The sequence below is a fragment of the Eleginops maclovinus genome, chromosome 6 (genome assembly GCF_036324505.1).
Source record: "Eleginops maclovinus isolate JMC-PN-2008 ecotype Puerto Natales chromosome 6, JC_Emac_rtc_rv5, whole genome shotgun sequence".
Taxonomy (NCBI): domain Eukaryota; kingdom Metazoa; phylum Chordata; class Actinopteri; order Perciformes; family Eleginopidae; genus Eleginops; species Eleginops maclovinus.
In genome coordinates this window covers 16,875,565-16,892,494 of record NC_086354.1, presented here as the reverse complement: position 1 = coordinate 16,892,494, position 16,930 = coordinate 16,875,565, and the positions used below count along the sequence as shown (strand labels likewise).

General features: G+C 41.0%; 1 protein-coding gene across 1 annotated transcript in view; it reads right to left on the bottom strand.

The window, feature by feature from the left end:
* Positions 1-16,930, bottom strand: part of LOC134866114 (obscurin-like) — a 56,558-nt gene that overhangs the window by 19,547 nt on the left and 20,081 nt on the right. The window contains 12 exon segments of the mRNA XM_063886091.1: positions 544-816; positions 1,068-1,334; positions 1,563-1,820; positions 2,177-2,455; positions 2,916-3,182; positions 12,274-12,540; positions 13,254-13,520; positions 13,725-13,991; positions 14,234-14,500; positions 15,541-15,630; positions 15,633-15,806; positions 16,479-16,745. Of these exon segments, the coding sequence (XP_063742161.1) occupies positions 544-816; positions 1,068-1,334; positions 1,563-1,820; positions 2,177-2,455; positions 2,916-3,182; positions 12,274-12,540; positions 13,254-13,520; positions 13,725-13,991; positions 14,234-14,500; positions 15,541-15,630; positions 15,633-15,806; positions 16,479-16,745 (2,943 nt within the window).

Below are 16,930 nucleotides of genomic sequence, written 5' to 3'. Positions count from 1 at the left end.
ACATTTTTGCTGTGGTGCTGCACCCAGTGGTGTGTTTTAATTGTATCAAAGCATACAGCATGGAATAATCAGCTGCCATCATTATTATCATAGTTATTCTTATTAATGAAATTAGGAAAAATGCTGCCCATGCATGAGGAAGCAATGAAATGGAAAGAAAATCCACTCTTGATCAATAAACAAACTTTTTAAGGGACCCTGCAGAAAACTTCAGGATTCAATTAATATTTACTCATATTCACCAAGACGATTTTCACTTAATTGTAATTGGTTCATGTCAATCACAAGCCAACATCGAAATTTGGAACATTTAAGTTTATAACTTTGATTTATAGTGCTGACAAATATTGTCATCAGTTACATTGTATAATGGGTGGATACAGACACAACATTGGGTTTATAATAAGTTACAACCAATGTGTTTTCAAGAAAATATACATTTTAAGAATGAAATGTAGAATTGAAATTCTGCAGGGTCAATAATGAGACTGAGTGCCTGCTTATCTCAGCCTCTAATCACTGACTATGTTTACAATATGATACCTTTGACTAAGAGCTTGGCTGTTGAAGTTAAACTGCCAGTTTCGAACGCGACAGTGCCAGAGTCATCGGTGGCCAGGTTCTTTAAGGTGAGTGTATGGATGTTGCCCTGGCTCAGCCCTATCTCACTAAAGGCGCTGTTCTCCAGCAAGGTGCCATCCAGCCACCACTGCACCTTGTCAGGGGCCCTACCAGACAGCTGGCAGGAGAAGGTGGCCCATTCCCCAACAAAGACGTCAGTGGTCTTAAGACCACACACAATGAAGACTTCTTTCGCTGTTGAGTGAAAAAATATCATATGCAACACTGAGCCTCTTTGTAAGCATTAAATCCACTTTACAGAGAAGCAAACCATTAAACAAAGACGATCAAGACACCATGCGATTTCACAGGTAACAAAGATGTAGGCATGTCTTAAGAACAGACCTACTATTCTATTTGCAAGAATAAGTTGAAGAATACAGCCACATTAAAACATTACTGTCAGAGAAATCGAAGATTGTTGAAACAGATTTGAAATAGGCTACCTTGCACTGCCAAAGAAGCCGTGGTGAGCTGGTCTCCCACATCACAGGTGTAGTAGCCACTGTCCTCCGGCTCCACGTTCCGTATACACAGCTCTTGAATGCATCCTTCATGCTTCATCTCAAACTGCTTACCGGGCTGGAGGACCATGCCTCCTTTCCTCCACTCAACAGAAACTCCTGGCTTAGACAGCTCACAGCGCAGGGTAACATCATCACCCTCTATGGCATCGTGGTTCGTGAGTTCCTTGCGGAAGGACACGGGGGCACCTGGTCAAAATTTAAAATGGGAAAGTTTGGCATCAGATTTGGTGAGGGAGAGTTGGGCATCAGAAAAAAGACAAATATCTCTAGACAAAAAGTTTAGCTGACAATGATGCCAGACTTGGAGTGTGGTTGAAGCAAGTGGAAGTTCCAATGTCAGCTGTTTATTTCAATCCACCGTCCACATTTCTTGCATCTGATCAACACTTTTTTCAATGTGGCATCGGTCTTTACCTTGCACAGTCAAGGTGGTGTCACACTGGGCATCTCCAGTGTCACATGAGTACGTTCCTGAGTCCTCAGGCACCAGGTTGTTGATACTAAGCTGGTGGAGCGCTCTGTTACTGCTCAGGTTGTACTTCAGACCTGCTTGGATGGCCATGTTGTTTCTCTTCCAGGTGACAGAAGCCTTGGCGTCAGAGATGGTGCAGGCCAGAGTGACGGTTTCACCCTCTACTGCCGAAGTGTTGTGTGGTTTCTCTAGTATTAGCACTGTAAATATGGGAAACCCAAATCTCAGTTTGATAATGGTCCCAATTATATGCAGTTTTAACATTTAACGATAATTATTCAAGTATTTAAGGTAACAATTCCGTATTGAAAACAATGCCTCTTCTGCAATATCTACAATGTTCAGTGTTAAGTAGTAGTTTAAATCATTAAATTGGGATATTTGTGTTAGCATAAGCATGAAAGAATATGCAACATGCTAAGTTAGAATGTTGATGATGATGATGATGATGATGATGATGATGATGATGATGCCAGCATATTTCGATTTGCCAAGACAAAGCTGTTTGGAGGTTGATGGAGATGGATGTGAGGAGTGACCGTGCCGTCTCCTTTACCTTTGGGCTTCTCCTCCACCAGCAGGCAGGCCACAGTCTTCTCTTCTCCCAACACGAAGGCAACATCTCCAGATTCATCTGTGGTCACCATCTTCAGGGTCAGTCGGTGCGCCCTGCCCTGGCTGCTCATTTGATTCAGATCGTTATTTTGGAGGAGGTTATCTGACAGCCACCATTGGCCGTTTGTCACGCCCGAGTGAGACAACTCCACCTCAAAGACAGCGTCCTGCCCCGTGGTCACCGTAACATCGCAGAGCTCTCGAGTGATGCGAACACGCTCTGAGGGTGAATGGGATGATGGAAGTGATCAGATCTCTTGAGCTTCCAGAAGGCATCAGTAACAAGGGGTACCCATGTCCAAGAATCTCTTTTTAATCCCTATTTAACAACCTGATGCCACAAGTTTGATCATGGATTCTGACATGAATCATTCCAAACACACACACCTGAACAAACTCCCATTTAAATCCACTCACTAAATCTGTAATTTGGTGACCTACAAATTGTAGGTAGTAAAAAAAATGATTGAAAACTGAGCCAACATCGGATAATTAAGTAAGCTCACACTACATGCCAACTAAGACATCACAATTAAACTTTAAAAATGTAAAATCCATGAGTTATAGATGCTGAGTAGATCTGATCCAGTATTTGTTAATGGGATGGAAGAATGTAAAAGGAACTTCAGGAAGGGTGATGACAAGAGGAGACACTAGACACAGATGAGATGCTCCGTTACCTTTCACAGTCAGGGTAGCTGTACTTTTCTTGTCCCCTGTTTCACACGTATATTCTCCACTATCCTTCACATCCAGCTTGTGTACGACCAGGATGTGCGTTGTAGCGTTTTGCTCCAAACTGTACTTCTCCCCACGGATGAGCACAGTGGAGTCTTTCAGCCAGGTCACCTTGCAGTCAGGGCTTGATGTCTCGCAGGACAGGCTGGCCTTGTCTCCTTCAATGGCCTCTTGACTCTCCAGCTCCTTCTTGAATGTTGCAGGTGCGGCTGCCAGAAAGACCATTATTAATTAAGATGAAAAGTGTCAAAGACTTCTTTGGGTAACAACAGTCAACGCAAAAAACACAGTACTCATAGGAGACATTGTATTTGCAACACAAATCCAACAAAATATTGAAAAGCAGCATGAAAAGAACTGTAAGGCTACTGATCTATCTTAACTCCGTTTTAAAGTTTTAGCTAAAAAAAAACACCAATCAAAATCACAATCAAATATATCTATAAACATATTTCTAGGCAAATGATTTGTCTGTATAATGACTGAATGGCCTTGCGGTAATAATGTTTACCGTTTTCAAAAACCATTAAAAAAAACGCAGAAGGAGGGTGCTAAGACAAAGTTTAAATATAAATCCACACTTTTTAAGGTGCCAGTAAATGAGGGTAGGAAGAAGGAGGACATGCAACAAGTTTTCCAGGCGTGACTCAAATCTGTGAGGTTGGGAACACAGCATCTTAAACACCTTGCCCTAATACAAGTCCCACAATATCAATTATTGATTAATATGACGCGGTTAATCACTGGGTGTGTCAGGCTGAATACAGTTTGAATAGTCTTCAGTGAAAAAGGTGCAGAAAAGTTGCAGTAAACAAGAATTTCAAGGAACACATTTTTAAAAGTAATGGGTGTTAGTTCTAACTCGATGGTAATGGAAAAGTTGTGAGATGATGAACACGCACATACTGCAGAAATATGACGGAATATGCAGTTATGTGTAGATTGAAAACAAATGAAAGAGTGGGATATATGAATGCATAACGAGTCAGTGTAGAGTGAAAAGAAAGAAAATCACAAGCATCCAGGGGAGGGAATGCGATCCACAAGGAAGATAAAGACAAATAAACAGTCCAAATGTTACTGGAGAAAAAAAGTCGCACGGATTAATACTCATCCTCATAGGTGATGCATACAAAATTCCCTTACCTTTGACGGTCAGAGAAGCAGTTGAAGTGTGGTTACCAACTGTGAAAGTGACTGTTCCCGAGTCAGCGGTGGTGACGCCCCGGAGTGTGAGGCTGTGTACGCATCCCTCAGATTTGATCAGGTTCATCTCGTTATTCTGTAGTGGGACATCCTGGAGTTTCCACTGGGCCAAAGGTGCCTCATCACGAGAAACCCGACATTCAAAGCGGACATCATCACCCTGGTACACAACCGAGCTCTCCAGGAACTTCAGTATTTTAACCTCCACCTCTGTTTGAAAGATACATTTCAGAAGAATAGTTACTTTAGTGAAGTTCTTCACAAAGACATAGTTCAAGCAGGTCGGATTGTGATCAAAGTGTGATTAAATGTATAAGGATTATTGTGAGTAGCAAGTGAAGAAAAAAACAGTAAAGAGTGTGTTATTGTTTGTGAGGAGAGACTTCAGACACGCACAAATAACGGAGGAGAGGAGTGATGAAGCTCAACATCAAGTGCTTTGAGAACAGGGAAGAACAAGGAAAGGTGTGGGATGAGAAATAACACTGGAATATTTATTTGCAATCCAGTCTACAATGCAAATAGGATCTTCAGATGAAAGGTTGATGTACTTCATGCTCAAGTGGTGGAGTGATGAAGGACACATGGGAAAAAGTGACTCCAGAGGGTGCATGAAAAGGTCAGTCTTAAATAGACAGCTCCTACCCTGCACAGTGAGGACAGCTGAAGTCCTCTGGTTTCCTGCATCACAAGAATATTCTCCTGAGTCAGCTCCCTGCAGTTTATAGATGACGAGCTCAACTACAGTTCCTTCCTGTTTCAGATGATACTTGCTGCTGGATGCCAGCACCCTGTCTCCAAACCTCCAGACAACACTGGATCCCGGCTTTGTGGTTTTACAGCGAAGACTAGCGCTCTCCCCTTCCTGTCTTATGAGGTCCTGCAGCTGGGTTTTGAAAAGGACAGGCTGGGCTGCAGGGGAGGAAGTGGAGGAGGAAAAACTTAGGACAACCAAGAGAAAGCTGCCGCAATATAAAGCTTTCTACGTATATAAATACGTAAGAATGTAACAGAGGTGGAAGTGTGTTTCACATCTTAAATCCTTAACATTAGATAAAATAAAAACTTTTCTTAGTAAAACGTATGTTCAATGTTATTTACAGTAATAAGGGTTTTGTAAAAGCAAGTCTTCGGTCAATTCATTGACAACTCAAGTATCTGAACTATAAACAGCAGGTTTTAGCAAGCATACCCTTCACAGCTAGTTGCGCAGTGCTTTGATGGGCACCAGTGTCACATGTGTAACTCCCAGCATCCTCTGGGTCTACATGATGGATTACAAGTGATGCCAGGTGACCTGTTTGTATGATTTCATACTTGGCGCAAGGACAAAGACCAAGTTCTCCTTTCCTCCACTCCAAAGGAACACCAGGTTTAGAAAGCTCACAGTGCAGGGTCACACTGTCCTCCTCGTCGACCGTTTGGCTTTCGAGTTCTTTCGTGAAAACGACTGGTGCAGCTGATGAATAGAAGGAAACAACCAGATTTATATCTGCCGTACATAGTCAAGAATGGGTGAGATGAAGAAGAATGACTAAGAAAATGAAATGAAAGGCTGAAAGCCAGAAGAAGACAATGTTGATGTGGTATCCATCCTACCATTTACTACAAGGGAGGCTGAGCTTATTGTGTCGTCTGAACAGCATGAGTAGCTTCCTGTGTCTTCAAGTCTCAAGTTGAAGATCTGTAGCTCATAACTACTTCCTGTTTGTTTAATTTGGTACTTTTCTCCACAACTCAGCACCTGAGTTTCCTTCTTCCACTCGACAGGGAGGCCAGGTTTAGAAAGCTCACAGTACAGAGAGACAGTTTCGTCCTCCTCAGCCTCTTGGCTCTCCAGGTCTCGAATGACTGTGACTGGAAGAACTGGGGTTAGATAAGAGGTTGAGCGTGTTGTTGTTACTCAGGCTTTCAAATTCCAAGAAGACAACAGCACTGCGAATATTGTTCAACTTACCTGATTGTGCATTTGTAATTTGCAAAAGTAACCCCCCCCCCCCACCACAAAATACAACAAGACCTTATACTGTATGCCTATTTTAAAATATTACACACACGTACCCACACACACAACCACATAGGTGCGCAGCCATTGATCCCTACTCCCATTTAAAACGAGCATCCACCTAAGCATTTATGAAGCGTTTCAAACACAGATCTGAATTACTCCTTTTATGAGTCGACAAAAATCCAGAGACAACATGAAATTTGGCATTCACGAGTCAATAGGACATCAGAAACAACAAACCAGAATGATTTCACAGCATACAAAAATTGACACATCAGAACTGAGGGGAATACACAATGTGCGGTTGCCACGAAACCTCTACCTTGTTCTTTCTCTTTGGTGTCCAGCTTTGAAAGCTCTGGATTTGTGATGACTTCAGAAACAGCAGGCTTTTCAATCTCTGCAGGTGTGAATCATTCAGTTACACATAAAATACAAAATTGCAACAATGATAGTAGAATTTCATTAATCGTGATGTTGAATGAATTCTGAATAAATGCAATTCCCAATACGCAATTTCCAACTCATTAGCCATCAAAATGAAACGTGCCAAACTTTTGACAAAACCCTCAAGACACAGGACGTTATGTCTCAACAGCCTTTATGTGTAGCTTATTGTACCACAGCATGTGCTTGACCAAAAACCCAGCGCTCAAGAGTTCAACCAGTTTTCTTAACTATCACTTTCACACATACCTTCAACCGTCTTTTGGGATTCCTTCTTCCCAGGTTCAATTTTGGAGATCACTTCGGTAGCTGGTGAATCCATTACTGTATCTGAAGTTATTCGCAGACATATACAGTATGTTGAAATTCAACTGACATTAACTCAAAGTTTTTAACAGAACGCAACCCCAAAAGCAATGTGACATACACGTCTGTAGAGCTACAATGTCCAAGACAACACGGAACCAACATACAAACGTACAAAAAGACCAAGAGCTTAACCAACAGAGACAACAGCTAAGGAATGTCGCTTTATACATTCAACTTTTTTGGAATCATCAGGATTTAATGTCACAGCTGCCTGAGCATCTGGAGTCTTTGCTGCTGTGATAAAACATTTAAGCCTGATTAAAACCAAAACATGGTGACTACAGAGCCAGTAGCCACACATCTAGTTTCTATTCATCTCAATTAATTCATCCAAAAGTATCCACTGAGGACAGACATTCCGCAACACCTTGTACAATTAACTGTCATCTCGGACATTGTATAAGTTTAAGTTTCATCACATCATCAGTAACTCTTTGCCATTGTCTTTCACTCATATCACGTCGGCTAAAAAACAACAAGGAGCACACGCACTTCACAAACCGAATCACAAGGAACTGTTGTACGAGGATAGCACAAAGACTGAGTCGGATGTGAGCGATAGCGTAGAAGCACAAGGCCGAAAAAGAGCTTCAATCATTGCATACCTTCTAGTGGCTCTTTGGTCCCATGCCTCTGTGTATCAGCAGCTGTTCCAGCAGCAGTCCTCTCAACTGGGATAAAACACAACAATAACCTCACAAACTTGCAGTGTTGAAATCTATAACCTGAAGACAATTGCCAGCCATACAGATATACGTGATAACAGAAAGCAATCAAAGTCATTAAAGCTTCAAGTAAAAAACATTAAAGGCTCTCTTCTCCTCTCACGCAGCAGCATAGCCAACACAGTAGTTCCAGGGTACCATAAACAGAATCAAGATATTCAACACTCAACACAGAACTGGGCTAACAACCCATTAAAACATCATTTAAATCCAACCTAAAAAAAACTAAATCAGCCTTTGACACAAATCAGAATTGACAGAATAGCAACACACAATGGCTGTCGAACATATGTATTACGCTCTTATCTTTTTATGTTCTTTTATATTTGCACTGTATGTATAACACATGTGGAAACTTTGACAATAAAGTGGACTTTGACTTTGACTAACTAGAAAACAAAAGCCACTTTCTTAGTAAATGTAACAGTACATCCAAACTGAGCTGCCTACTCCCTCCATATTTTCCAGTAATGCTTTGTCTAAAACCTTAATAAATCTGAATAAAACTAATAACAACCATGCTCACGGTATCCGACAGAAGCCATGCAGGCATGTGTCTTATTACTTCACCTGCAACTTTAAGCTCTTGAGAATCCCCATGTACCTCCTGCTGCTGTTGAGGAGTCTGTTCAGTAGGTGGTAGTATGACAGCTATGAGATCGAAAACAACCAGAGGTAACCACAGATGTTAAAATAGACTCAAATCTAGATTAAAACCATGTATAGCCTTAAAGCATTTTTGTAATGACCGATAAGTTTCTATTTGATAACACCTGTCAGCAGCACAGAACAATAACCTGAAGACAAGAGCCAAAGAAAGGCAGTAAAGCTCACATTAAAACAATTTTCCCTCTACAATCAGCGTAAACATGTTTAACATTCAACAGAGAACCGGTACGAACAAAGCACTGGACAACATTGAGTATTTGCCACCAAATGGAGAGCAGCAACAATAACGAAGGCTAACAAGAATATAAAAGCCAACTTCTGTATATATTTCCCACAACTATTAGACAACACAATTAACAGTTAAACAAACTGACAACATACATGATGTAGTCCCTCCATATTACCAATTTGTCAAGTGTATGTATCTGCAACAAAAAAATGACCACCATGCTTACTCTATCTGACAGACACCATGCAGACGTGTGCCATTACCTTCAACTCCCAGTTCAAGCTTTAGAGAATCTGTGTGATTCTCCTGAATGAGCAGCTGCTGTTGAAGAGTCTGTCCAGTAGGTGGCAGTGTTACAGCTATGAAATTGAACACAAGGAGACACCACAGAGATTTTTGTGTTTCTCACTGTAGTAGCAAATGTTCAAATAATAACACAGATTGTGAAATCTAACGTGTAGGTACGAAAAGCTGAATTTACCAGCAGGCAGATGGAATAGTGCAGGTTAGGTTAAAAAATATAAAGATAGGGTAAAACCATTTAGCGTTAAAGCAAGTTCTTCTTGAAGCAACATGTCTCAATGTAAGCCAGTTAATGACCCAACACGATTCTGTTTAGTAACACCAGTCAGCAGTAAAAGAACAATAACCTGAAGACAATAGCCAAAATAAAGCCAGTAAAGCCCACGCACAAAAAGTGACCCTGTACAACCAGCCTCACATTTATCACAGAACTGGAGCAAACAGAGATTAAAACGCTGGACGAAAGTGAGTATTTGCCAAAAAATTAAGAGTCGAACAAGAACACAAAAGCCATCTCATCTATATATTTCCATTACATAATTGATAAAACCAATGCTACAGACAATTAACTAAACTGAGAGGCCTAAATGTAGTCCCTTGCATATCTTCCAGTTCAAGTGGGTTTTCTACAAGTCAAACAATAATATCTGGAACAAAACAAAAGACGACCATGCTTACTCTATCCGACAGACGCCATGCAGACATTTGCCATTACCTTTACCTCCCAGTTCAAGCTTTAGAGAATCTTTGTGATTCTCCTGTATGAGCAGCTGCTGTTGAGGAGTCTGTCCAGTAGGTGGCAGTGTTACAGCTATGAAATTGAACACAAGGAGACACCACACAGATCCACAGATGATGAGATGGATTAAAACGTTTTTTGGTATCACAAAAGTAGCAAAAGTTCAAATAATAACGCAGTTTGTGACATTAAAAGCCACATTTACCAGCAGGCAGACAAAATAGTGCGGGTTGGCTCAAAAAATGTTTCTGTTTGATAACACCTGTCAGCAGCAAAGAACAATAACCTGAAGACAAGAGCAATATAAGCCATTAAAGCACACATAAACACTAATGACCCCGTACAACGAGTTCAACAATCTGAATCAACAACGAGTGGAGCAGACAAAGCATTAAACAACAGGACAAATCAGTATGTGCCACAAAATGGAACAGGGAAACAAACGAGGGCTGGCAAGAAAACAAAAGCCAACTTCTGTATATATTTCACACAATTGTTAGGCAACATAACCAACAGTACAGACAGTAAAACAAACTGAGCTGCATATTCCCTTCATAGTTTCCAATTCTTCTGTATTGTTAACTTTGTTTTTCTAGAAGACTTCAAATGGATTATATTACAAATATCACAAATGACGACCATGCTTACTCTAACTGAAAGACAGCATACAAACATGTATCTCATTACCATCACTTCCCACTTTGAGCTCTTGAGAATCTTTCTGAATCTCAACTTTGACGAGCTGCTGTTGAGGAGTCTGTCCGGTAGTTGGCAGTATCACAGCTATGAAATTGAACACAACATCAGACCCACAAGTGCCTTAAGATAGCACTCACTACATGTAATAACAGCTGAAAACAAAGCCATGTCTCCATACCAAGTCAGTCTCCATGCAACAAAGACGTAAACGAGGCACCACTGATAATTAAATAGCACAGGTTAGCTAAACCTAATAATAATTAGGTAATATAAACGAATATAGAGTAATATATTAAACCTTAAACCCACAGCTTTCTATCAGATAACACCAGCAGCCGAAATATGATGTGATTTCTCACTTTTGGCTTAACGAAGCAATACATTAGACTGATTATTGACAAATACACATGTGTTAAATAACCAAGCACAGCCAAGAATCTTCAGAGAATTACCTTCCACCGTCTCATTTATCTCTTGCTTCTTGTGCTCATCTTTAGCAACTTTGGAGGGAGCTTCAGAGGCCTTTGCTGCAATACAAATATCATATGGACGAAGAAATGCAACATGAATGGTGATGTCACCAACCAGTGACACTGCCTTATCATTTAACATGAAGACCTGAGCACAGCCTGTATATCCGTCATAAACTCAAAGCATTTCAGAGACAAAGAAAAACGCCAGACACAGGTCACTTACGCACATGTAAATTCAAAGCCAATAGGTGTCATTCCCAAAGCATCACATTGATACCAGCACAATTAGCACAAAAAGCCTTGACTTCTTTTCTCATTCATTCTTTAAATGGGCAGGTTATGCTCCATGTACTGCAATCCAACACTGAGGGAAAACACCCACCTAAACATTGCAAACACATAACTATAACTCCAATGGACACACCAGAGGCACATAAAACTGCAACCTAATAAAAGGTAAACTAACAAGACAAAACGTGGAAGAAAAACATTTATCACAGCCTATATAGGCCAGGTTTAAGGGCAAGCTGCACTTAGCGACAAAAAGGCTATTATCAAAATCGACAAAGAACATAAAGCCAGAAGTCAAGGCAACATATCGGCATCCTCGTTGCATACCTTCAACTGTTTCTTTGATCTGCTGACTCTTAGATTCTGGTTTAGTCGCTGAAGGAGGAGGTGCAAGCTTCACAGCTGAGAGAAACAATCTGATCTTAGAATGCTGTAACATACCTGATCGTATTAAGCACTTTGCCAATATGATTAAAAGAAAATAGAACATCAACTGACCAGATGGCTCACAACTAATTCTGGAACAAGCATGATGAATAAAACATGGTTGATACAACACAGCATGAACAAACTGATCTGTCAGCCCAACTGAGAAGCCTTCATTGTTTTAATGTTTAGTAGTCAGTTTGGGCTGCTTCATTCATTGTCTGTTTTGTAATCTCAAACACGCAAAGTAAGAATAGGTGGAAGAAGTAGTAAAACGTCCTTTGAGGAGAAGGTGAAAATTCAAACTGTATCACAGCGCAGAGCACACAAAGGGATCAAGGAACAGACATCCATCCACTCATCCACCACATACAACAGAAGAGACAACATCTGATGAATCTGATGTTCAACATCCACAAATATGCTGACATTTTCTGAGCCAGCAAACAGAAATGGTAAAACAATAAATTATAAACAGCAACAGAAAGGTTATCTTACAATAAAAGGCTTTAAGTGCTTCTGTCAAGACAAAAAAACATAAAGTGACACAAATATTTCTCTATTTAACATCAAGGTTCAAAGTACTCAATGGTGACTTTTGGAAAGGACATCTCTTGTAGTATATATCACAAAACATATTTTTCCAAATCAATTCATTAATAAAGCAAAAACACATGTTAGTACAACGTAGACGTTTAAATCACTGATCCTCCTACCATTGATCTTGAGACTGGCTGTTGTCTTCTGGTCTCCACACACACAGCTGTAGTCTCCACTGTCTTCTGGCAGCACTTTGTGAATGAGGAGTTCATTCACAGAGGCCTCCTGCTTCACCTGGTACTTTTCTCCAGACTTCAGGACCTTTGTTCCCTTCTTCCACTCAACAGGGACTCCAGGTTTAGAGAGCTCACAGTGCAGAGTAACTCTAGCTCCCTCCTCAGCCTCCTGGCTCTCCAGCTTCTGTTTGAAGGTCACTGGTTGGGCTGAGCATTTATTAGTTGGTTAGCAGTCAGTGGCATATCATAACATATAACACAACATATAAAAACAAACACAGAAGACAAACACAGACAAGTTGCAATGAACAATGACGTTCATTCTCAAAAAACGAGTTGTCTGACCATGTACACATAATTCCATCCATAAAAAGTGTTAATCTAACTGATTTTTTAAAAATCCTCTTCCTACCCTTGATGTTGAGACTGGCTGTTGTCTTCTGTTCTCCACACACACAGCTGTAGTCTCCACTGTCTTCTGGCAGCACTTTGTGAATGAGAAGTTCATTCACAGAGGCCTCCTGCTTCATCTGGTACTTTTCTCCAGACTTCAGGACCTTTGTTCCCTTCTTCCACTCAACAGGGACTCCAGGTTTAGAGAGCTCACAGCGCAGAGTAACTCTAGCTCCCTCCTCAGCCTCCTGGCTCTCCAGCTTCTGTTTGAAGATCACTGGTTGGGCTGAGCATTTATTAGTTGGTTAGAAGTCAGTGGCATAACATAAAATATAACAATACAAAACAAACACAGAAGACAAACACAGACACATTGCAAAGCGCAATGACATTCTGACTAAAAACACGTCTTAATATGCAAGTTAAGTTGTTGTTTATGTATAGAGCAACGTTTTATGTGTGCAAAATGTTGTTCTATACATGAACATATTTTTTACTTGAACCAACTTTAAAAATCCTCTTCCTACCCTTGATGTTGATACTGGCTGTTGTCTTCTGGTCTCCACACACACAGCTGTAGTCTCCACTGTCTTCTGGCAGCACTTTGTGAATGAGGAGTTCATTCACAGAGGCCTCCTGCTTCATCTGGTACTTTTCTCCAGACTTCAGGACCTTTGTTCCCTTCTTCCACTCAACAGGGACTCCAGGTTTAGAGAGCTCACAGCGCAGAGTAACTCTAGCTCCCTCCTCAGCCTCCTGGCTCTCCAGCTTCTGTTTGAAGGTCACTGGTTGGGCTGAGCATTTATTAGTTGGTTAGCAGTGAGTGGCATATCATAACATATAACACAACATATAAAAACAAACACAGAAGACAAACACAGACAAGTTGCAATGAACATTGACGCTCATTCTCAAAAAACGAGTTGTCTGACCATGTACACATAATTCCATCCATAAAAAGTGTTAATCTAACTGATTTTTAAAAATCCTCTTCCTACCCTTGATGTTGAGGCTGGCTGTTGTCTTCTGTTCTCCACACACACAGCTGTAGTCTCCACTGTCTTCTGGCAGCACTTTGTGAATGAGGAGTTCATTCACAGAGGCCTCCTGCTTCATCTGATACTTTTCTCCAGACTTCAGGACCTTTGTCCCCTTTTTCCACTCAACAGGGACTCCAGGTTTAGAGAGCTCACAGCGCAGAGTAACTCTAGCTCCCTCCTCAGCCTCCTGGCTCTCCAGCTTCTGTTTGAAGGTCACTGGTTGGGCTGAGCATTTATTAGTTGGTTAGAAGTCAGTGGCATATCATAACATATAACAATACAAAACAAACACAGAAGACAAACACAGACACATTGCAAAGCGCAATGACATTCTGACTAAAAAACACGTCTTAATATGCAAGTTAAGTTGTTGTTTATGTATAGAGTAATGTTTTATGTGTGCAAAATGTTGTTCTATACATGAACATATTTTTTACTTGAACCAACTTTTAAAATCCTCTTCCTACCCTTGATCTTGATACTGGCTGTTGTCTTCTGGTCTCCACACACACAGCTGTAGTCTCCACTGTCTTCTGGCAACACTTTGTGAATGAGGAGTTCATTCACAGAGGCCTCCTGCTTCATCTGGTACTTTTCTTCAGACTTCAGGACCTTTGTTCCCTTCTTCCACTCAACAGGGACTCCAGGTTTAGAGAGCTCACAGCGCAGAGTAACTCTAGCTCCCTCCTCAGCCTCCTGGCTCTCCAGCTTCTGTTTGAAGGTCACTGGTTGGGCTGAGCATTTATTAGTTGGTTAGCAGTCAGTGGCATATCATAACATATAACACAACATGTAAAAACAAACACAGAAGACAAACACAGACAAGTTGCAATTAACAATGACGTTCATTCTCAAAAAACGAGTTGTCTGACCATGTACACATAATTCCATCCATAAAAAGTGTTAATCTAACTGATTCTTTTAAAATCCTCTTCCTACCCTTGATGTTGAGACTGGCTGTTGTCTTCTGTTCTCCACACACACAGCTGTAGTCTCCACTGTCTTCTGGCAGCACTTTGTGGATGAGGAGTTCATTCACAGATGCCTCCTGCTTCACCTGGTACTTTTCTTCAGACTTCAGGACCTTTGTTCCCTTCTTCCACTCAACAGGGACTCCAGGTTTAGAGAGCTCACAGCGCAGAGTAACACTAGCTCCCTCCTCAGCCTCCTGGCTCTCTAGCTTCTGTTTGAAGGTCACTGGTTGGGCTGAGCATTTATTAGTTGGTTAGCAGTCAGTGGCATAACATAACATATAACACAACATGTAAAAACAAACACAGACAAGTTGCAATGAACAATGACGTTCATTCTCAAAAAACGAGTTGTCTGACCATGTACACATAATTCCATCCATAAAAAGTGTTAATCTAACTGATTCTTTTAAAATCCTCTTCCTACCCTTGATGTTGAGACTGGCTGTTGTCTTCTGTTCTCCACACACACAGCTGTAGTCTCCACTGTCTTCTGGCAGCACTTTGTGGATGAGGAGTTCATTCACAGATGCCTCCTGCTTCAACTGGTACTTTTCTCCAGACTTCAGGACCTTTGTTCCCTTCTTCCACTCAACAGGGACTCCAGGTTTAGAGAGCTCACAGCGCAGAGTAACACTAGCTCCCTCCTCAGCCTCCTGGCTCTCCAGCTTCTGTTTGAAGGTCGGCGGCAGTGCTGTACAACGAAGTTTTGATAACTTTAATAACAAAGGTTTAAACAAAACACGAACAAGGCCGAAGTGGATCTGCTTTGGTAAATATTACATTTTTCAATAAATCCATACCAGTGACTTTCACAGATGCAGATGTCTTCTGGTCCCCACACAAGCAAGAATACTCTCCGCTATCATCAACCTCCAAATTCTTAATCTGAGTTCACAAGAAGTCTCCTCCGTCTTCATCTCATACTTTGCTCCAGCTTTGAGAATTTCAGAGCCTTTCTTCCACTGAACGCTGTTAGCATTCTTCGATAGTTTGCAGCAGAGCTTCACCGACTCCCCTTCCTTCTTCTCCTGGTTCTTGAGCTTCTCTTTAAAAGTGGCAGGCAGGGCTAAAATCAAATGAACAATGACGTGCTCGTTTAAAACAGGAGTTTGAATTGGGTTGGGTTGAGTGACGGATGATGGAGAATGATCAGAGGTGAAAATTATGTTGCAATGTTATCACTCCAACAGTACGGACGAAGCTTCTTCTGAGGATGACTTTCCTACAACAGTGCAAACATTCCTCGGTGCAGTTTGTAGCCCTTGCATAACAGGACAATGCATTTGGTAACAAGTCACTTTGACACATTTGCACATGCTGGTGGATGTCGTTCACAATTTGTGGATGTACGAACAATCTGTCAATCATATAAACACCCAGACAAAGAGCATAGCATCACGAAAGTGAAGCATATTTCATAAAATTCAAGCACAATGCCAAACACCGATCAGTAGAAGAAGCAAACAAATGTGGAAGATTTCCTTTCAAAACTTTTTGATCGTTCCTTGATTTTTTCGCTGTGACCACCAATTGGGCTTTAAAACAACAAAGCAAAACCATACTGTTAGTAATGTGAACAATGCATTTATCTCTTTGCTGAAAAAGAACCTTGCAAAATACAAAAAACAGTCACGGTAAAATTCTCAAGGCAAATAACAGTTCTTTCATAAAAAAAAAAAAAGCTCTGTAAGACAACAACTTACCCCAAACTTGTGTGCATACAAACATAGGTACTTACCGTTGACTGTCACCTTAGCCATGATCTTTGCTGTGCCCACGTCACACGTGTAGATATCGGTGTCCTTTTCCTCCAGCTGTTTGATGGTGAGAGTTAAGACCCCCTCCCTCTGGGACATCTCATATCGACCTCCAGCTTTGAGCTCTGTGTGACCTTTAAGCCATACCACGGTGGACGGGGTTTGTGCAGTCTCACATTGCAAGGTCACGCTGCTCTTCTCCTCCGCTTGGCTGTCCTTCAGCTCTTTAGTGAATTTATGGATTGGCTCTGTAAAAAGTAACAAGGTCAATAAACTAGTTTCAAAGTTTCAGAGAATAATACGATCCAAGAGCTATACTTGCATTAAGACAATGATTTTCTTGTTCTCTTTCTCATAGTTGTCCTTTCCAATGATATAAAAAGAGTTGTATATTTTAGGTTTAAGCAAATCAAAAGTTAACTAGTCATAGTGG